The sequence below is a fragment of the Leptidea sinapis genome, chromosome 16, assembly GCF_905404315.1.
Source record: "Leptidea sinapis chromosome 16, ilLepSina1.1, whole genome shotgun sequence".
NCBI classification, from domain to species: Eukaryota; Metazoa; Arthropoda; class Insecta; order Lepidoptera; family Pieridae; genus Leptidea; species Leptidea sinapis.
The window spans coordinates 256,431-280,926 of NC_066280.1; the positions used below are offsets into that span (position 1 = coordinate 256,431).

General features: G+C 34.5%; 1 protein-coding gene across 4 annotated transcripts in view; it reads left to right on the forward strand.

The window, feature by feature from the left end:
• The window catches only part of LOC126968656 (terpene synthase-like), a 58,872-nt gene that overhangs the window by 10,179 nt on the left and 24,197 nt on the right, over positions 1 to 24,496 (forward strand). For 2 of the 4 annotated variants that reach the window (XM_050813684.1, XM_050813686.1), the window contains exons 1-3: positions 12,168 to 12,260; positions 22,507 to 22,661; positions 23,082 to 23,223. In XM_050813684.1, coding sequence (XP_050669641.1) covers positions 12,219 to 12,260; positions 22,507 to 22,661; positions 23,082 to 23,223 — 339 coding nt within the window. In that variant the 5' untranslated portion in view covers positions 12,168 to 12,218. Of the gene's footprint in view, positions 1 to 1,380; positions 1,414 to 1,853; positions 1,948 to 2,494; positions 2,623 to 3,012; positions 3,244 to 12,167; positions 12,261 to 22,506; positions 22,662 to 23,081; positions 23,224 to 24,496 lie in introns of those variants that run through there. The other 2 variants (XM_050813685.1, XM_050813683.1) reach the window with 2 other exon arrangements.

Genomic DNA, 24,496 nt, shown 5'->3' on the forward strand with positions numbered 1-24,496 from the left:
AATCATCATTCAATAATGAATATTTATTAATAAATCACAATTCAAATCACATATAGCTATATTAACTATTCTATCAATAATTTAAAATTATCACACTAATAAAGACCGCTATACAAGAAAATTAATTTAATCTAACGGACACACATTGTATACGTTTTTTTAAAGATATTGTTTTAAAACCAATTTGTATAACAATTTGAATTAGTATATTTGGTTATTATAAACATACACAAAAGTATTATATTGTATGCATTAATTGATTTCTAGTATTGAGTACTAACTTGTTGTGTTCATTAATAATACATTGTTAAAAATAAGATTAAATCAATAATTTGTACGCTGTCCGTACAAAACATGTTGCAAAATACATAAATTAATAGCCGAAGCGAATAAAGAACCAAAATTAGGACTATACAAGAATAAAATAATAAAAAATATCGTGCGTACAAAGTACACATTTCAGAAGTGAAACTTCTTTGGAAAACTAATTTTCAAATCTCGTTTATATCAATCATCCTAATCTAAATCGCTAAACCTGCACGATACAAAGCTAACGAGGAAGATGTTCTACGTTTTCGCGACCGCGCGCTTAACCTGTATTCGTATTATTAGTTCGCCCTTTCACGCTCTATCTCAAGCGGTCTCAATCTCCCTCTCCCTCTTCTTGGATAAAAATGTCCCACATTTACGTGACACTTTATTGGTACATATAGACATTGAATTTAAAAAAATATCCCAAATTCGTTCTCTGCACCCTCGAGAACCTCGGATTCAATATCCATATTGTTGAAATAATAAATTTGAGCGGCGGCCATCTTGGATTTCACAAATAACCCCAAATTCGTCCTTTGCACCCTCGAGAACCTCGGATACGATATCCATATTGTTGAAATCATAATTTTGTGCGGCGGCCATCTTGCATTTAAAAAATGATCCCAAATTCGTTCTCTGCACCCTCGAGAACCTCGGATTCAATATCCATATTGTTGAACTCGTAAATTTGCGCGGGGGCCATTTTGGATTTCAAAAATGATCCCAAATTCGTTCTCTGCAGCCTCGAGAACCTCGGATACAATATCCATAATGTTGAAATCATTATTTTGAGCGACGGCCATCTTGGATTTTTAAAAAACCAAGTCAACAAGTCTCTATGGACTTATTTTTTCGTTTCATCGAGTTTGAAATCACAACGATTCTAAAGAAGTTTCACTTCAATTATTTATTATTCTTATTTTCGAGACGAAATAGGAATAAATTCTAGGTCGATAAAAGGATTTTTTGTAAAATCTTTACGTCTTTAGAATATTTCAATGTGCTTATAATATGACGATATAGTTTTAACGTTATTATGAATTAAATAAAATCAATATTTCATTTCAGGCTTTACAAGAATGTTCACCATCTACCAATCAGGTAAGTGAAAATTACTGTAAAGAGCTAACTAGGTCCAAAGTTATTATGCATAATATATTGACTGTAATTTGTGATAAAACAGAATGAACATGAATTCTATCACATGTATATCACTAATGTATTATATAATTTCTCTGTTGAAGTCCATATAGGATCAGGGTGATCCCGAACTGATAGAAATGCAAAGGCTGTCAATATTGTTAAACCCACAATTCATCAAAACTCTAATGAAGTAGAATAAATTTCATCACGTGAGTTGAAGATCCGCTAGGTCATTAATTTCTCAGAATTATGCTCTTCACTGATGAAGAAATTTTCTCGATTGAACAGAACGATAACAAGCGAAATTATATAGTATCTGCTACTGCATTATATTTATAAGTTATTGAAGTAATTATAAGTATGTAATGAATATGAAACAATAATCTATTGACTTACAGAATTCTGGAGATTTCTATGATGATCTAACAGAGGGCAAGTTCACCTTGCCGATTATTCATGCTACCAAGACGTCGAAACGTGACGCTATATTGAGTATCCTTTTTGTTAATACTATTATTAATTTACACGCATTATTTCTAGTAATACTCGTGAACTTGCATCGGTTCAATACGGACTTAAATTCGCGAATTCAAACTAACGCGAGAAGACTCATAAGTTTGTATTGAGAATTAAAAATTAGTTTTAACTGTTATTCTTTAAAGTAGTCATCTAAAATAAATTTCCTAATATGCAAATATTGGGGTTGAGCAGGCTATCCACTGTAAAGTAGATCCTGTAGATGAAGCCACAAACCGAGAGGTGAACAAAGACAAAGATTTATGAACTTAACGTCACTCGACGGGTTGGCTCAGCGGAAGAGCACTCGTACGGATCGCGAGACGTCGCGATTTCCACATCGTTCATAAATTTTCTTTTTAAATTTAATTTGTGTAATTTTGCATACTTCATGAATATAAAACAAAATATGTAGTATGTATTTCGTATTATTTACCTCGCCTTGATGAAGTTTTGTCACTGTCATCTTTTTATCTAAAGCACGTACCATTTTAATTGTGTGTAATTTCCTTAGCCCCTCCAGATATATTAAAGCAAAAGACCAACGACCTTACGCTGAAGCAGTACTGCGTGTCTCTGTTGGAACAAGCCGGCAGTCTGCAGTACACTCGGGATCTCTTGACCAAGCTCGACTCCGAATTGCGAGATGAGGTATGGATTCTATAAAAATAATACAGTTTAACAGAAGGTCTTAAGTTTATGCAAAGAAATGCATTAGGTGATAGATGGTAACTCATAAAATACTTATAGTTTTGAAGGATGCCTTTTTTTCGTTGGTCGGGTATTTGGTTATAGCTCTCAATTGGCCGATTACGCCGGTACGTATCCATACATTTCACTTCATGTGTGCCTTCACACCTATAAGTCATTGATATATAGTAAAATTACTTTTATTATGTGAGGTTGGACAGAATATAGTGTTGTGAACTTGCTTTTGTGGTCTTTTCACGACGCTGCAATTACTGGGTCACTCAGCAAACAGACATTTTATGTTTATAAGTGTATGTATTTTCTGAATTAATAATTATATTATCTTTCCAGATTAAGAAGTTTGGAGGTAATCCTCCTCTGGAAGCAGCTATGGACGACCTTCTTACCTGGCGAGACTGATAATTTATATTATAATATAAATATACATAATTATATAATTGGCGTGTTAGTGTTTAGATGTAGTTGGTAAATAATATTTAGAGGGGCAGCGAGATATTTAAATAATTTTAAAAATTGTTTTAAAATTTGTTAATTGTATGGTTTAATAAAATATTAAAAGTATAGGCTATTTACTTTTCTACCCATAAATAAATATTTTACTCCGAAAATAAAAGTAGGATGCATAATATTCAGTTTGAACGTAATATGATCGTGTAAATAAATCGTAATCCAGCTGGTTAATATCGTACTAAGAGGCGAATTTGAAGGTGAAAAACGTAGAACGTGAACTTATGAGCCATCCTGTATGCAGTCCCGACCTGGCACCTTGTGACTTTTTTCTGTTCCCAAATATTAAGAACCAGCGGTCAACGATATTCATCACCAGAAGAGGCTGTCTAAGAGTATGAAAAACACGTTTATGAGGTCACCGCGGATGAGCGGCACAAATGTTTTTTACCGACTTCAAAAAGGAGGAGGTTATCAATTCGATCGGTATTTTTTTTATGTATGCACACCAATAACTCTGAGATTTACGTAATTCTTTTCGTCCCATAGTTTTTTTATATAGTTTGGCCCAGTAGTTTAATTTTATGAACATTTTTTATGAAAATTTTTGTCTATCTCGATGATATAATTGTTTTTTTTTTTATGGAATAGGAGGACAAACGAGCGTACGGGTCACCTGTTGTTAAGTGATCACCGCCGCCCACAATCTATTGCAACACCAGAGGAATCACAGGAGCGTTGTCGGCGTTTAAGGAAGGTGTACGCGCATTTTTGAAGGTACCCATGTCGTATCGTCCTAGAAACACCGCACAAGGAAGTTCATTCCACAGCTTTGAAGTACGTGGAAGAAGCTCCTTGAAAACCGCACTGTGGAGGACCGCTACACATCCAGATGGTGGGGATGATATCCTAGCTTGTGGCGTGTCGTGCGAAGGTGGAATTCGGCGGCAGGAATCAGGCTAAACAGCTTTTCGGAACACTCCCCGTGATAAATGCGGTAGAAGACACACAATGAAGCCACATCTCTACGTAACGCCAAGTGATCCAGCCGTTCACAGAGCACTGAGTCTGTATCTTGTGTACGCTTGTGTACGCTTGTTGTGTGTGCTTTTTTATGAGTTTTCATTAAGCTTGATTATATATTACTTTATAAAGTGACACTAAAAATTATAAAATTAAAAAAACTACCTCCTATTCCATAAAACTAGTTTTTATTTTTCAAATTAGTTTAATGAAAAAGTGCATTAACGCAAAGGAAGAATATTTTGAGAAACAATAAATTCATTTTTTACCTTTAATTGTATTTATTTTTATTCATTCCGGAACCTTTTAGTGCGCCCGACGTATTACATGGTATTTTACAAAATATACATAAATTATGCACCAAAATTACTGGAACGTTTTGACTTACCTGTTTATGTTAAAAAAAATAAAAAAAATAAATAATAATAAATAATCTTTAAGAAAAACTCAAATGAGTTACGAGTACAGTAGGGCCATCAATTTCTACACACTGATAACAAGTAAAGGTATTTAGTATATCCCTGGAAGCCTAATCTATTTCGGACATACATAAAGCCTTAATATACGTCTCAGAGGCGTACATATATAAATTACCATCAGTTTGCAAAGATAATCAAAAGAAATATTATTTAGCAGAAATTAAAATTTGAAATATAAACTCAAAATGAAACAACACTGTTATAAATTATAACTATAATCACAGTCATTGATTACAACGAACATACAATATGCATAATTTAGAACAAAAAGAATTACTTCTTCAAAATCAACAGAAACATATATATTTTTTAACGCAAATTGTAAAACATTTAAACTTATCAGTCTAAGACTAGTTAAACTTTAGGAACAGTCTACACACATGTGCTCGCCACACACAGATATTTACATTTATAGCACACTAATTTTGACATTCTTCTTTTTTTATCGGAGCAAAAGGCACAGTATTTACGTTTTTTTCTTCTTCTTGATTTTAATTATTTGAAGGAGTAGGTTTAATTAGAATTTGGCTTATATTTTCTCGCAATGATATTTTCAATGTTGGAGCTTCAAGTCTCTTCTCCATCCAAGGCGAGACCAACTCTGTGCTGAGTTGCTTCATAGATTTTCTTCTGTTCAATGGCTTTTTATTATATTTGATCATGTTGTCGCCATATATAATAGCAGAATTTACAAAAGCCATGTCCAGGATGCTATAAAATACATCCATCAGCCATCTATTAGTCTTGCGGCTGCACGACATTGAGGAGCACATTTGGTCAAATGAATCTACACCGCCTTTCGTTTCATTGTAAAAAAAGAATGATGTCAGGTTTACCACTTGAACCATTTATTACTGCATTTTCATCACAAGAGGATAGAAGATATTATACCATCTTTGCAAGGCTATGGCTTATACGATACAAGTGTCAGAGGGCCATCGAAACAAAAAATAGAGCTACCGACGGGACGTGATTTCGAATTGTTCAGGGATCTCCCGTTTATTTGATCGTATAGTAAGTACGAGAGTCAATTTATAAGGCTGTTGAAGTAAATTTTTGGGTAACGGTATTGATGCAAACCAATTGTCACAAGTTATGTTTCTATTCGATCCATGAATAATCTGTGACAATTTCTTTATATAAAATTCACCAAGTGGTACCCCCCTCCCACTATTTGTACTTCTGCCTATATATGGATCAGCGTCAATCATGTATTTGGAAGTTGCATCACACATCATCGGAGCTTGATGCCGTATTTAGCCGGCTTGTTTGGTATATTAATCCGAAGAGGACATCTACCTCTAAAACTGAGTAACTGTTCATCAATTGTCACCCCAGATCCAGGAATGTAGTTGATTCGACATTGCTTTATAAACAGTGCCCAAACATTTCTATCTGCTACAAAGGCATCATTCGGTCGGAGAGTTGATCTCAAAGTCTTGTCATCCATCCAGAAGCATCTAACTATAAACTCAAATCTTTCTTTGCTCATAATAAATAGTTCATGTGTTCAAAGATGATTATCCTTCATGACTGCAGTCAAAGTTAATAATCCAATGAATGCACGAATTTCTAAATCGATGACATCTCTATGAGTCGCTGTTACTTTTCCTACCTTTTGGCGTTTAGATATCATTGCACAGGATCATAAAATATTTTTGCACATGCGAGCTGGACCTTGATAGATGCGGACTATGTTCATAGCTGGAGTTCTGTGAGATGTTTGAGCTTTAACAGTTGACCAAATGTGTCCATTCTTACCTCGAAGAGTATTACTACGAACACGATAAATTCGCCCCGAGTTGGCAAGTAGTGAAACATGGTCAGCGTCAGTTGATGGATCAGCTTCTGCTACAAAGCCTGGGTTGGTTTCTTCAGAGGGACCAAATTCTTGTAAAGACGAAACGTAATCAGTAACATAATTATTTTCATCTTCGCTTTGAATGTCGTCGATAATCTGGTCATTCTCAACTTCTGAATCTGATTCTCCCAAAGAAGAATTATCTTCCTCATTCAAGATTGCTAATCTTCGTGTAATCTTTTAGACCGTGACATATTTATCCTTGAAACAATGCCAAAAATAGACATTAATAACAAACAAAAGTAAAATCACAAATCTAGTTAAAAGTTACACAAAGCCTCAACATACGTCTCGCAGGCGTACTATACTTCAATTAAAATGGCGGGACTTACCTTAACGTCACGGGCACCATTCGCAAGCTCCCGGCGGCCACTGAGATGGCTAAAATGCACGTCGCGCTAGCTTCAACCGTTAGAAAGTGACAAACGATATTCGATTTCATGTACGTCTCGCAGGCCTAGATTAGGCTTCTAGGGGCGAGTAAGTATATATTATTGAAACTGATAACTAAAAATGGTACCTATATTATCAATATACAAATACAAACACAAACCCGAAGGCGGCGCCCACCATGCCTCACAAGCAGCGCCCGTTCACGAGCATGACGCATCGACTATGGACATTTATCTTAAGGAAGGTCAAGCCCTGCCCCGGGAACTCAACTACAAAATGCTAACATAGCAGATGACTCACGAAATACCTACACTAAAGTGATAAAATTTCGGCCGACAAATTCCACACGCCGAATTCTATCAACGTTTGTGTGTTTCGAATCTAGAATATGCAATAAATAAAATGAGTTGTTCTATTATGAATATTTAAATACCTTCCGTTCAAATAGCTCATTTAATTAATGTCATTTTCTGTAATTATATTATAATAAAAGGTATTAAATAAGTAGATACAAATATAATAGCTTCACAGGAAATCGTGGGAAAAAATGAAGCAAAATAAATAGACACGTTAAAAGTAATGGTTGACTTAAAATATAGAGTTATAATGAATAAGGCTTTGTTTAATTGGAGTATTATAATTAGCTGCGGAAATATTTACTTATTAAAAAATATATAAATTAATGTATCAATAAATTCCTTATGCCTACTTATCCTTGTGCCCACTACTTACTTCGTCAGCGTGGGCTTTGATCTACGAGTATCTATCTATCAGCTTGTTATAAAATGCTACTTACATGGTTTTGTTTGGTGGTTAGTGTGACAATTTACAGCACTCTTACCTTAAAAAATATTTTATCAACATTTTACCGAAGCTTTTAAACTGGAAAAACTCTAGGCAGACACATACCGCTTAGAATGTTATTAGCGCGAAAAACAAATATAGCCTGGAAGGGAAGAGAATACACAAAAACAGAGATTTGTTGACAGACGACATAAGAGTTGAGGTGTGGACCTCACTCCTGTGTGAGAATCAATAATTCTCGAGCAAAGTCTTTTTTCGTGAAACTTTAATATTAATTTATTGATTTTGCAATACAAGACTGTGCATGTTATAGCTAGTTAAGGTTATGTAATAGTTATTTTTGCAACTGTTGTGTAATAAGGGGTACTAAAACACGAATGTGGGTTAACTCGGACGAATGTGGGGAACTCGCTTCGCCTCGTGTGATAATAGTATCACATGAGTGTTTTAATACCTAATTATCACCAGTTGCATACAAGACTTTATCTAGACCCATAATATGAATCCTCTATAAAATATTCTGACAGTTAGTTCAGCTTACTGCTAACATTAAAAAAGCCAGTCCTTGTAACTATAAGATCGGTTTAGTGCAGGAACTCATTAACTGACAAAAACAGAACTATGAATTAAGCCACTTTTAGTTTTAGTAATATTGTCATATCATCTTAAATATGATTTTGTTAAAGAATAGTAAAATACTATAATTGCTGAATATATTTATTGTAAAAATCAAGCGATTTTCTTAAATATTAATGAATTCTTGTCATTGGGCCTTTGATCGAGGTTTGAATTAAGTATTTTTAGAAAAACAAAGTCTATTTTAAAAAATACGTACTTTTCGAATAGTAATAATGATTTTTTTGTGGAAAAAAGAGCAAACGGGCATGAGGCTTACTTGATGGAAAGTGATCACTATCGCCCATGTAAAACTGCACCACCGGAGATCTTGCAGATGCGTTACTGGCTTTTCAGGAAAATGTGTGGGAAGTGAAGCAGGACCTACGGGGCTCTGGGGGAGGAAAAGGGGGTAGACCTACGGAACTGTGGTGGAAGTAAAGGGAGTGGGCCTCCGGGACTCACTCTGACCAATTGAAATGCGACAACATAGCTTGCACTTGACGCCGGTTTTCTTCGCATGGCGATTTATCTACAAATTTTGCCCTACAGATTGCCACGGAAATGCCATTCGTTCGATTTGTTCCGAGACCGAGTATTTCGATACTACGCAAGGCTTTAAGGGAGGTGTTGTCGAAGAGCGGTGATACGACAAATGGGGATTTTTAGTAGTAAACGCGCAAACTTGAGTCTTTTGGGGATCAAATTGGACATAGTTTATTTTACCCATTCCGTGACCTTTTCAAGAGAGGACTCGATGGAAGACACAAGTTTCATCAGGCACTGGTCGAAAATTTCTCGAGAGAGAGACCTGCATGGCACGTGCATACGGCAACACCAGTACTGTCTGCATAGCAATATAATATGTTGAAGGTGTCCAACATATCATTGACATACAGAAGAAACAGGAAGAAGAAACAGTGTAGGAGACAGCACACAGCCTTGGGGCACTCAGGCGTTCACGGGCTTCGGGTTTGAGCAATAATCATCGACAACACCTTGTATGCTGCGCCCAGTGAGTAACTAGAGGTCCACTTGCACAAATTCTAGGGAAGCTTAAGGCCTTCGCTATATCTAGGCTAACTTCCAGATCTTCACCCTTCCTTTCGATAGCCGCCGTCTATAGTTCCGTTTTATGGAACGAAGTTCCTTATGGGACGATGTGGAGGGGTACCCTAACCGGGAAAAAACGTTCGGAACGTAACTCTCTTCATGTACGTCGAAGCGTTGCTACGTGATAATATCTTGTTATTATTATTTATATTATATAAATAATCATCAGCAAGATATACAAATAATTGACGAGTAACAATTATTGACATTTGACACATTTCTGACAAATTATTTATTGTTTATTTTATTTATTTAGAGCATTGGTAACAAGGCCAAATCAAACCAAAATACAATAAACGAATATTTAAATCATATGTAAATAGGTTTATAACTGCAAAATTACATTGACATAAAAGCAAAACATAATAACGTTTACGACCGCGATGTTATTGAAGATAAACTTATTTGACTATTATACGTTGCGCGCGCACAAGCAGATCTAAAAATAAAAGTTTTCAGAAATTTTCTGACGTTTGCGACATTAATTAAATTTTTTGGTTTCTTCGTACATTATGGGGACAGGAAAAGGGATCAAGCCAATATTGCCGTATTAGTTAATATTCAATAATTTATTTCACCAATTTTACAATACAGTTCTTTCTACAAACGCAGGATAGCACGACGAATAAATAAATTTCAGGATTTGTTTTGTTACGCCAAAGAATTATAACTTATTGCGTGCATACATAAGTATACTCACACTTTTATTTTTATTTTAGACAGTGGAAACTGCCCATATTTTTATAGTAAATCAGTAAAGTTCATATTTTTATAAGAAAGAACTTCATTCCAACTCGGTGTCCCACGTCACCACACGGTTTTTTCTCTACTTTTCTGTTTGATATAGCTAATCTTTCAACATAACTAAGGGCGGCTGAAATATTTTAAGCCCAAGGTATTAAAAATGGTGTTAAAAACGAAGACGAAATGAAGTCCTCCTCTGTACTAATACATTTCTTACATTTTACATAAAGCTTTTAGCAGTGAAAAAGTTTAATACAGCTCTATAAACTGCAAAAATACACGTATTTCTAGCTGTTCTAATTTGGAAATTATTACGTATGCATAAAGTTGATAATTTAAACTTTGGCACTATTGTTTCTATAAAAATCATTAAATCTCTTTGTGTAGTCACGGACGAGTAAAAAAATAAGGACTCCGTGTTACCTACATAACAGTGAAGCATAAAAACAAGCCTGTTAACGTGTAAACACATAGCCCTACGCACACACTTACACTAATATAAGCCGATCAGCCGCCATTATGACATCTGCCATCGTTTGTGACGGATCAGTTTACGTCGCATTAAAGGATGCAATAAAAGTGTTAAGGAAATACCTTTCATAGATAGAACATTTTAGTTATCACACTATTTTTTGTTCTTTACATAATACAAATTAATTCGATGTTTGGGACACAAAACCTCCGCTAGGCGTGATAGTAACATCCAGTGTGACCGGAAAATGAACAGAGACTTTACCCGAAAAATTTGGTAATCCATTTAATGGTGGTCTAAGTAGATAAGTCACTATCTGTTTCAAGATGCAGTGATAACAGGTATGTCTTTAACAACATTTTTTTAACGAAGTGTGGAGCACTACTTCAATACGAGTATCGTTCCCATCATTGATTTGGTGCATCCCAGTATCAGTTCTAAACATTAAATCGCGTGCAACGCAAAGCTATTCGAACTGTCGGGGATCCAGTACTCTGTCAAAATTTCAATCACTTGTATTTACTTAGCAACCAAATCACTATAAAGTACTTATTTGATACCACGTCAGTGGCAAACAAACGAATTTTAGAATGCATTTTGTGTTGGTATTCATAGAAATAAGAAATGTTAGTACGTAATTTTTATATCAAATAAAACAAAGACACTGCAAACAAGACATGGACACAGGAATTAAACCCGCAACCCTTACTTTCTGTTCTGTTTCTGTAGTGTTCTGTAGTGTACATATAAAAACATATGTAGTTTATTTATTTACTCATACCTACTATGCTTGCGATATTTATTTTTATTTTAGGAAACAATCTGACTACCAGAAATTAAAAATCGGAGTTAAAAGTCATGTGGCTATAAAATACTATGACTTATAAGGGGACATAATTTGTGTTATCTGGTATCCCACGTAACTGCACACACTTAATATCACGGCGCGGAGTCCTTGCATTTTAACTAGTCCGTGTGTGTAGTTTACGTTTACGAACGTTATGGTTCCTAGGACTGGCTTTTTTAATGTTGGCAATAAGCTAACTGTTTTATAATCTTTAATAGAGGATTTAAAGCATGGGCTTAGATAAAAATAGCAAAAAACATATTGAACCATCATGCCTATATATTAAACAACTTCATATATTCCATATAATATATGTATATCTTTACGGACCCATTTTGAATAGCGCAAATATCACTATTTTAAATGAAAGATAAGTACTAAAAGGCAAATAAAAACATACAAATACGCCATGTACAAATGTACCTCGGTTGATTGCGCCGCGATAGAGAAACGGCACAAGAAACTCCACAAAGCCGTCCTTTTTGCACTCGTTTCAAAAAATTCTAACAATACAATGCTGAGTCGAAGCGTCCTTAAAAACGCCAACGTTGATTTAGGTTTTCTCTCTATGTGGTGATACGTAATCAAAATATTATATTATTTTAAATAAATAAATTTTTCTTTTATATTACAATTAATTAAATATATATAAATATAGTAATTCCTCTCCACTTATGCACAGTCAGTTAATACGTGTGTTTGTTTTAGGTTGTGTTTGTACAGAGCTATATTGTGACAATGTCGTTTCTAAACAGCAAATCAGGAGATAATATGGAGGAGGTATATTATTCATAATTTTTTTATGAACTTTGATAACTTTTGAAATTAATGTGTGTGCACTCTAGAAGTTATACTTCTTTAGCATGATAAATCAAAAATCCTTAAAGTTTTTATTTCTCGTTTTATTTTACGTATATATAGACAGAACAATTTTGTAAAAATGAAGGTATAATTAGAACCATCATCATCATCAGTCGGAAGATGGACTGCTGGACAAAGGCTACCTCCAAAGATCTCTACGACGATCGGTATTGCGGTGCGCTCATCCAATGTATTCGGCGATCTTGATAAGATCGTCGGGCCATCTTGTGGAGGGCCTACCAACATTGCGTCTTCCGGCACGAGGTCGCCATTCGAGGGCTTTACTGCCCCACCGGACATCTGTCCGTCGAACTATGTGCCCTGCCCACTGCCACTTCAGTTTTGCAATCATTTGAGCTATGTCGTTCTTTGGTTCTCCTAGGTATCTCCTCGTTTCTGATCTCGCAGGAAAACTTTGTGTATAGTCATCTCCATTGCCCTCTGAGCACCCGTGAGCTTTCTCATCAGGCCCATAGTTTGCAACCACGTCTGCCTACCGTAAGTTACCACTGGCAACACACACTTGTTGAAAACTTTCGTCTTCAGAAACTGTGATATTTGGAACGAGAATAGTACAGTACAGTCCCTAATTATTACGGGAGTAGGTGCGACATGTAAATTTGACATGATCTTCGTCTTGTCATTCATGTTCATTTTGAGATCTACTTAGTAAGCTGTAGTGAAGCGATCGAGCATATTATGGCTTAAGTCTTCCATGGTCTCAGCCATGATTACGATATCGTCTGCGAATCGAAGGTGAGTGATGTATTCGCAGTTGATATTGATGCTCAGTCTGTCCATAGCGGTGATCTTCGGCAAAGTCGGAGAGTCTTCGAGATCTGATCCTGGAGACGGACTGACGTGGTGACGTGGTGGCGTTTCGATTCAAACACTACAACGCTTCGACATATCGATAATAATTAATGTCGGACCTTTGGAGAGACTGAAGCACCGCTCAGGTATTAACCGAATCAAAGGCTTTCTCATAGTCCACGAACGCCAAGCATAGTGACTGTTTTTACTCCTCCGTCTTCTGTATATGGTGCCAAAGCCTTTTCGAAATGCGGCTTGATTAGGAGGCTAGAAACCGCCGAACCTACGCCCGAGACGATTCGTGATAACCCTAGAAAACAGCTTATATACATGGCTCAAAAGTGTTATGGGTTTAAAGTTCTTATTTATTTATTTCTTATTAACAAATTACATATTATAGATGACAAAATTATTGTACATATATAAACTCATTCGAGTTTTACCGTGTACAATGTGGTCGTCGGAATACATATAATATTATTTAAATTTAAACTTTAATACTTAATTAATTTTAAAAGAAAAAGGAAACAACATAAAACTACATACAAATATTAATTATACAGAAAAAAAATAACAAAACATAAGCATAAACATTTAGGTGCTAAGAAATTTTATGAACATCATTACAAACTAAATAATTACAAGTAAATAATTATAATTTAAAGTACCCTCAATATTAACACTACAAGTATTGTTGCTTTTTATACAGAGTGATTATTTTATTTACAAACAATACAACACTACAAGAACAACGAGGAGGTTGATTTTTTTTATTTCAGTGTGAATTAAACATTCGATGAAAGAGTAATATGTTTCTGGGATTCCGCCATTTTATTTGACTGATTATTATTTTCATTTTATATTCTATTTTTAATTCATTAATACCATTCGCATATTTTAGAATATTGACTCATTAAATAAAATAATTGATAATAAGAAATTGATGATAATATTAGTACATAATATTTATGTGACGTTGTTATTGAATATTAACGAATATGGCTGTATGGGCTCGAACTCTTTAATAATATTAATAATGGACGAAGAAACCGAAAACAAATTAAGAAATGTCGCAAATGTCAGAAAAATTCTGCCATCATATATAATATTATTTATTACAAAAATAGTAATAAATAAGCAAATTATACCCTTGGAGATTTTCAAAAAATATTACTGAGCATATTGAAATGTTTATTTTAAAACCATAAAATTATAACGGCTAAAAAAATTGTTTCAATTGAATTTGTTACTCAGCGTTACCTCCGTCAGAAAAAATTACGTTAAAAAAATAAAGTTCCCCCAAGTCGCGCCTTAAAAGTTTTACTTCAAAAATTTAAAGTTTTATTAATACACTAGCTGATCCGACAGACGTTGTTGTGTTCATTATAAAAAAACCTCGTGCTGGTGGAATTTTGTAAAATCCGTTCTTAGCTGACCTCTACTCGGTGAAAAGAATATTCCTACCAAAGGAGACATTCTTTTTTTGTTCGACGTTTAGGCCCACCTCGAAATATGGTGTATAGTATTGAAACATATTATATTAATTTATTCCTTATAATCTCTAGATTACAACGGTATATTAAGTTAGAAATGGTCTAACCGGAATACTGAGAAATACGACAAAATATGAACGTCAAAATAACCTAAAAATCATATAGAAATGTTAGTAATAAGCTATTACGTAATATCTTGACATAAAACAGAAACAGCCATAATTAAGTAGGGGTGTAAGTAGTACTATCTGATATCAAAATAAACAGAGCCTGCACGAAAAGTAAGGATACAGCTGATAAAAGATGGTTTACAATGATGCACAGAACAAAAATGTTCATCACACAAGTATATTGATAGTCCCAGGTGGGTGTACACTGACACCCCAATACTTCAGTTTAGCAGTCGGGGCAATCACCATAACCACTATACCAGAAAGCTTGCAAAAAATACTTAACAACCATGATTATAATTTCAAAGTCATGTCTTAATAAAATAAGTATTTCATATAAATACTATTGAGGTAAGGTATTGTACACTGTTCATCATAGGAAGAAAAACACATTGTTAATATGGTATAAATATTTATTAGTCATATATTAATTAAATAGTTATTATCATGTTTTATATTTAGAATCTTATCCAGAAACGATGCAGGTGGCTCAATCTCATCATGATGCCCTTCCCTAAATACCACCCAACACACATTTCATGTTCACAGCAACCAACAGAATGTCTACCCACCAAACCATTGCAACAATATCCGGCAAGAGCAGCTCTAGTATTAGAAATCGATGGGTCAAACAGTAGATAAGTTTCTTCTCTTGTGTGCCTTGAATGTATCCTACCCCGTAGAAGGTATTTATTTTGAACACAATTTTGTGTTCTCCGGAGGCCCAGTTCAAGTCTCCAGGCATCTCAGACACTAATTAATGTTTTCGCACATTACGATGAAATCGTACTGCACAATTTACACAACGACTCTCTGGAGTATAATATGCTGTAAATGCGATATTAAAATCTATGAAAGAAACTAAATAATTATCATAATGCAAAATAAACTTTCACGTAACTCGAAAGAAACGAAAAGTACGGAATTCCGTTTTGACAACATAAAAATAAAAAGGACAGATGTGAACTGTGAGTTCACAGATATAGACCTTGTCTATGTTACTTTATTCCATTGCACGGTAATATTTAACTATGTACTTGATGCTTAGTTAGTTTAATCTCTAAAACAATAATTGAAATGACTAACACTGTTACCACCATGTTTTTCAGTAATATTTTAATTTTCTCACATGAATGTTACAAATGTTTCATTGTACGCATTTTATTGCCATGGTGACCGCAACTGTATGCAGGAAATATATCAAGTGTTTGCCTTTTTATTATAATTTCATGAACCCGGTTAGATTTTACAATTAAATATGGCCTGTTGACAATTATAAATTAATTACAATTTTACTAGCATAATACGATTAATAAACATCACCATATCCAGTGGGCCCAAAAAAAATGTCTCCTTTCAAGTTTTAGCTCTAATAGTTCCAGAGATATCGTGATGAGTGACTATATACGTGGAAATCTCATATATATATATAGATATATAATATTATTTATTACAAAAGTACTTTAAAAAAATATTGTTCTCCCAAGTCGCGCCTAAAAAGTTTTACTTCAACGATTTAAAGTTTTATTAATACATAAAGTTACACACATTACGTACAGTTTGAATAATATACTTTTCCTGCAAAAACAGAAGAATCACAGGATTGTTGCCGAGCTTTTCGGGAGGTGTACCTACCTTTTTTTGCAAATTACCCATGTCGTATCGTCCGAGAAACACCACATTAAGCTAATTTCATAGTTTGTTTGATCGTGATAGATTAACGCCAGATATTCAGATGTTGGGGTTGATATTGGGGTGGGCTAATTCGTGGGGTGTCGTGCGAAGGTGGACTTTGGGGTCAGGAATCAAGTCTAGCAGCTCTTTGGAATATGTGGTAAAAAGCACACAATGAAGACTTCTCTACGCAACGGCAATATGATCTAGCCGTTCACATATCCCGACAAGTCAAACAGCTCCGCATTGCACTCAGTCAAATGGTTCGACCTGATACTGGGATTCGCCTACACTACTCCATATATGGCCGGAACTGCACTCTGTAGAACGCTTAAATGTGGGCAGGCTTGTATTAATCCCTATCATTATTTTATAGTTATTTATGCAACTGTTGTGTAATAAGGGGTATTAAAACATGAATGTGGATTTATCACAAGAGGCGAAGCCGAGTGTGATAATAGTATCACATGAAAGTTTTAATACCTAATTATCAATAGTTGCATACAAGACTTTATCTACACCCAGAATATGAATCCTCTACAAGATTCTGGAACAGTTAGCTTACTTACCTAATATCATTCATTACTGACTATATACAAATAAACTAAGTATTTATGAAACAATTATTTATTTTAGTAGTAATTTACATTTTGTATAGTGCAATAATTAAAATTCACTCGAATATAATGTTCTTTTGCAGCGTTTAAAATGAATCGCTCATTTTTTGTAAACAAAACAATAAAAATATCGAAGAAAAATGGCGGGGATTCGAATAACCTACTTTTTTTTACGGCGTGCGACGTTCTGGGAGTGTGGAGCGCGCGTAAACGAAAATGTTCTTTTTTTGAAATTCACACAGATACCTACCACGCATCGAGCAATAAGAATGTGGCTGTATGTTGGAACTCTTTGCGCATGAAGGGATAAAAAAAAACATAGGAGTGTTGTTATGAAATTCAGTACAACATTACAACACTCTTTTGGATGATGTAATGGTTATTAGAACATTGGGTGTTTTTATGTTGGCAATAAGCTAACTGTTTCAGAATCTTTAATAGAGGATTTAGAGCATGGGTGTAGATAAATATATTTATGAACCCAGTTTCTTCGAAGCCAAATGGCCTTGTTAGTATTCCGATACTAGACGAGGCATTAAGGGGAAAGCAGTAATCTTCTGTGGGGTTAATTGAACAAGGTTGCTTTGGAGCATTTTACCTTATTCTACGACCGCACTACATTGTACTGATTATGTTATCCTACCAATATTATAAACGCGAAAGTTAAAAAAATTTATGTTTGTTTCTCTGTCAAGCAAAAACCACTGAGTGGATTTTAATGAATTTTTACAATAATATAGGTTGCCCATCAGAATTACATATAGGAAAGATAAGAATGTGAATTATCCAAAATATAAAGATAAGTGTCAACAAGTAAGTAGGAAACAATTTGCAATCTGCGAGCTATTCATGCGTGTCCTGCAAATACCGTAGGAGTTAAAAATATTATAAATATCTATCTTTTATGTGTCAGTCATTATCGCAAAACAAGTGAACCATAAATGAAATAAAAATTATTAATTTATTTGTAACGCACATTTAGTAGTAACAAGTTAATTCTTATATCAAAAAAATGCTTTTATCGTATGTGGTATTTAAAGTAAACTTTGTCTTTTACACTACATCATTTGGACTAATATTTAAATAGTGATAACGATGAAGATAAATAACCGAGTGCGCGATATTATGTTGCGGTCCGATGGCGGGCGATTGGGACGGGCGCGCTGTAGGTTCACTGCGGACGTAGTGAGTTATTAATTTTAAACGTCTGCAGTTACATTTTCAATTACTTTCAACAAATCACAAACCTTAAATGTAAACGGCATACATTTTGGCACGTCATGTTTTACCCATGACAAGCTCTACGTAGCTTGGTCACGCGTTTCTAAGTCGCAAAATCTGCATGTTTATGCTGACCGAAATAAAACTTTTAGCATAGTTCATACGAGTATATTGCATTTAATCATCATATTATACATTCGTACCTAGATAGGTAAACTTAGATAGCCTTACAAACTATAGCTTTTATAATCCCTATGTGTGCGATCATCATAAAAAATATTTAGTTCCAATTTATATACAATACACAATATAGTTGTTCGAACACTTATAACAGGAGAACGGCTGGACCATAAAAAAATTGAAATAAAGATGAATAAATCTCAGTGGGTTTTTTATTTTATTTTGTTAAAATATCGTACTATAAAATGTATAATTAAATAGCCTGAGTTTGAAGAAGTTTGCTCCTCTTGTTAACATTATGGTTGTCGCAATTTCTAGCAAATTCATTAATATGCTTATGAATATACAGAACATTATCAACAATATAATAATATGAAATAATATGAACAGAACAACATCTGTCATCGGTCTGCTAGTAAACATAACAATATGAAAAGAACGTCTGTCATCGGTCTGCTAGTTAATATAACAATATTGAACAGAACAAAGTCTGTCATCGGTCTACTAATTAATATAACAATATTGAACAGAACAACGTCTGTCATAGGTATGCTAGTTAACATTACAATATGAATAGAACAACATCTGTCATCGGTCTGCTACTTCACAAACAATATGAACAGAACAACGTCTGTCATCGGTCTACTAGTTAATATAACAATTGACCTGAACAACATCTGTCATCGGTCTGCTACTTAACATAACAATATGAACAGAACGACGTGTGTCATAGGTCTGCTAGTTAACATAAAAATATGAATAGAACAACATCTGTCATCGGTCTGCTACTTAACATAACAATATGAACAGAACGACGTGTGTCATAGGTCTGCTAGTTAACATAACAATATGAACAGAATGACGTGTGTCATAGGTCTGCTAGTTAACATAACAATATGAACAGAACGACGTGTGTCATAGGTCTGCTAGTTAACATAACAATATGACCTGAACAACATCTGTCATCGGTCTGCTACTTAACATAACAATATGAACAGAACGACGTGTGTCATAGGTCTGCTAGTTAACATAACAATATGAACAGAATGACGTGTGTCATAGGTCTGCTAGTTAACATAACAATATGAACAGAACGACGTGTGTCATAGGTCTGCTAGTTAACATAACAATATGACCTGAACAACATCTGTCATCGGTCTGCTACTTAACATAACAATATGAACAGAACGACGTGTGTCATAGGTCTGCTAGTTAACATAACAATATGAACAGAACAACATCTGTCATCGGTCTGCTAGTTAACATAACAATATGAACAGAATGACGTCTGTCGTCGGTCTGCTAGTTAACATAACACTATGAACAGAACGACGTCTGTCATAGGTCTGCTAGTTAACATAACAATATGAACAGAATATCATCTGTCATCGGTCTGCTAGTTTCAATGACGTTCTATACTTATAGACAATGCACCTCATACAAAATCAAAGCTGAAATATGGCACACGCCACAAATGACACCATAATAATCTTTGACTGCTATGGCTATACATTTCTGCCTTTTCTGCAGTTGTTTAAAATATAATTGGTCAATAGGCAGCAATGTAAACACTATTTCAATTTGAGCTGCGTATTTTGAAATTAGAACCCAATTTGGACAGTGACATCGGTGGAGTAGTAGTTAGGTATTTTTTTGAATTCAGGAAAAAACGTGGGTTGCTATAAGTTTTACGTTCGTCGGTCTGTCCCATTTTCCGATCAAGATCTGTTCAGTCGGAGGTTTTTTTCGTTTTTAGTCAAAAATAACACTCATATTATAAAGGGGAAAGTTTGTATGTTTATTTATTGGCTTGAGTTTATATTTGTTACTTCTTTACGTTTCTAAAGGGATTCAGATTTTATAAGTTAAGGTAAGGTTTAATGAGAGAAACTAATACTCAAATATAATATTTTTATTCATATAATTAGTAAAACTGGTTATTTAAATTTTGAGTTCCTTCCGAGACTTCCATATATTTTCCAGGGTTTCTTTTTGGTATATGTAGCGTAAGCAATGATATTATAGATTTAAAAGAGGTAAATATGTCACTAGCGCTCCGAAAATCATTGATATAGGTACTACATTAAAATGCCGTCTTGTGTTATGGGAACTTATTACGAAAGTAGAAAAAAAATCATAGAATTACATAACACAATTAAGAAATCATGAATTATAACATTTTATTTGATTTCATTCTTTATCTAACAAATAAATATGTTGCCATGACAACGCCGATCGCCGCCAAGCCGATCATAGATTAACGCACAGAAATGACAAAATATTGATGCTGTCGGTTGTGGGATGATCGAGGTAGAAATGATGTAGGAAATGATGTAAAAAAGTCATTGTTGCAGTGAATGTAATAATTTTTAATAAACAAGTGCGTATATAGGTAGCTGAACTATGAAACTACTAAAACAAGTTTTAGGGTAGGTAGCGGATGTAGACAGTGAGTGCTATTTGTTTACGCAGGAGTTTTTTCAGTATATCCCTTGCTAACTGCAGAAGAATTAATGGATCATTTTCTTCTTCTCCCATTACCTTATTGTAATAAACCCTAAACAAAAAGACGTTCATAAATAATATTAGATACAAAAAATAATAATTGTAATCTTAAAACTTTTTGGGAGCAGTTGTTAGTAAATTTGTAAAAATGGGACCCTTACTGTAGATACCTTTCGGTTTTGTTTTGGTGTCTGTATGTTTTTTTATTATTTTATATATAAATAATTAATATTATCAATGTGTCTGTATATTATAATCAATATTAAATTATATTTTTATAAAATCAATGACACATTATACCTAATTTCAATGCAGTTTTACTACCACCATATTGAAGGATTGGCTAATAGTTAAGAAGATTAGACTTATAACCGACGTAGATACGGCGCGACTAGTTTACTTTAGTTATTTTCATAGTATTATGTCCTAACTATGGTATATTGCAATGAGGCAATTCTGCCGATATCAATACCATCTTTGAGCTGCATATTCGCGCTAATTATAACCTAGGTCATAAAGAATCATTGAGAGCAAAATTTAAAGAAATAAACATCTTGAATGTTGCCTCACAATATATTTTTGACAATGTTATGTATGTACATAGGCACATAAGTGAATTTCCTAGAAACCGTCATAACCATAATGTTAATATGGATATATAATGCCAGGAACAAATATAAACTTACAATGCCTACTACTGCCGAGTAGGTAAGTCTTTTGTGGGGTGTTGTATATGCTTTTAAAACAAGAGCCCAGATAATGTCCAAAACATATGTATTACGAAATTCTAAAGAATTGTTAAAAAATGTTTGCGTGGTAAAGGTACTATAACATAAATGACTTTCTTAATGATAACACTGATTGGGAATAGTGCGACCGCCCACCTGTGGGCCTATTGCCTGCTACTAAATTAGGATGCCTCAGTCGCTTGTCGGACCGCTTTGCTGCGGCGTATATCTATTTGACTAAAGCGAGGAAAACTAAGTCTCTGTACAAAGACAAAACTAAATTAGCAGTGTTACAATTAAAACTTAGTGTGATTTGATCAATCGGCTCAATTTTTAAATAAACATAAATTTGTAAATTATGTCTGTTTTTAATTATAATAATTGAATCAAGTCGAAATTTAAATTTATTTCTCGACAATACCAGCCGACAGACAATAAAGGAAAAATTCGAAAGCTTTCTATGACTTCAAAATTTTTTTAACTTCGGTCCAGAAATGGCCCGGAAACAATTTAACATAGAAATCAACTGGAGTCACCCGGTGGGAGGTCCGCTCAGCTTCGCTTTGCTCAATAATAAATTTTATTGTACCATATTACATTGTAACCAAATTTTTATAAAAAAAAGAAGCCCTGATATTGTTGCGCCCGTTCTTTCACTGGTCTGAAGCACCTTTCGGCTAATAAGTTAGAAGATTTTATATCCTATTTAATATAAAAATATTTTATTTTTATTTGTTTATGTGCACAATAAAATTTTCTTTCAGAAAATACTCCTTCCATACACTCACATCAAAAATCTACCAACAAAAGAGTGGTGTAGGAACATGCAAACCTCATTTAATCATTGGCTGCGCGTGCCTCAGGATAAGTTGGAAGAAGTCATCAACATTACTGAGATGTTTTACATCTGTACCGTAATGTGAGTAAGAAACTTTTACATTTTGAGATAATCCATCTTCTCCATCTCTGATTTAGACTCAGGCCATAGCGGCCCGTCCCTTGGTGATCAAGGACGTATTATGGTACACATAATGTGTTTAATGCGTTTACTCAGTCGTCTCATCTAGACCAAATCTAGAACTAAAAGGTTCAATCTCAGCCAGCCCATTAATTGGGCCTCTCAATATTTAAATATCTTCCTAACTTTCTCTGATGATAACTGAACGACTTTTATTTTAATACCTAAGCACCAGATTTATTTCAATATTATAACGAAAGTACTCAATGTTTGTTTTCAAGTCCAAAAAATACACTGGATCTAGAGACAGACTAATATGAGGGAGTAAAATCTAATTTTGATGTTTTATTGAAGATTTAACAGTACTGTATATAATTTCAGTGAGGATGACATTCTGGACGGCACTAAGTTGCGCCGCGGTGTTCCGACAGCTCATTCCACGTTCGGGCTCCCACTTACAGTCAACTCAATCTCTCACTTGCAATTACTGATTCTGCAACGTTGCATGCGGCTGCATCCAAAGGTAATCGCCTCAAGGCACTTGTGGCATCATCATCATCAACTGGAAGACGTCCACTGCTGGACAAAGGCCTCCCCTAAAGATTTTCACGATGATCGGTCCTGCGCTGCCCTCATCCAACGTATTCCGGCTATCTTCACCAGTTCGTCGGTTCATCTTGTGGGGGACCTACCCTAACACTACGTCTTCGTGCATAATATGAGAAATTTAATAAAAAAAAAGCAAAGAAAGGACACGTCATGCAATGCGGCGTAGTGAAGACCATAGGAGGACACGTTTTGGCTATTAAAGAAGGCAAAAGAGGCAGAGATATCCCACCACCATCGTATATAATTATATGTTTACGATTGCCATGAGATGCGTAAGAGAGTCAAGTATCTGATGATAATGAATATTTAATTGTAAATAGCGAAAGCCTCAGGGGGTTATAGTTGCACTGCATTGTAATCGAGTCGAATTGCAGTACGCTACTAGGTCGCTTTGTGATGAATAGCGAATAAAATCATAAGCTAAATTCAAAATAAAATATTTTTATTCAAAATAGGATATGATATCACTTATCGAAAGTCAAAAACTACTACCTATTTTTTTTTTTATTTGGGACAAAACAATTACACACTAGATAAAAAAACATAAGTAGTACTAAGTGCATAACCAACGACAATGTCCACGGGTTACTAAATAAATGTTAGGTAACAAGAAAGAAAAGTAGTTATTACAAACAGAGGTTGCTTACAATATTATTATGATGTTACATATAAGTCTCTAATGAGAATATTTAATTTCATAACAATGAGATTTAAGTTTAAATTTAATTAAATAACATTAATTAAGTTGATGCTGTTTCAATGTGCTATTAATTGCTGATTTGAATTGTCGTTCCGATATACCTAATATGTCAATATCTGAAAAGATTTCATTGTATATGCTAAATAGGCGTTGCAGAAGCGCGTGTGCGCCGGAGTTGGTTCGAATTGGGCTAACTGCAAAAAGGGGACGCTTTCGTACACTGCGCTGACATATAACTCTTGGGACCTGGAAGTTTAGATTGTGTACTAAATCACTGCAGTCATATTTGTTGTTACATAATCCATATAATGTTTTAGCCCCAAGAAGATTCCTTCTGGACTTTAGGGTCTGTAAGTTATATTTTTGTAGCAGATCGGGGTATGATAATTTAAATCGGTAACATCTATAATGAGTCGATTTTAGAAATTTACGCTGTATAGTCTCAATCATATCGGTATATTTACTGTACAGAGGATCCCAGACCTGT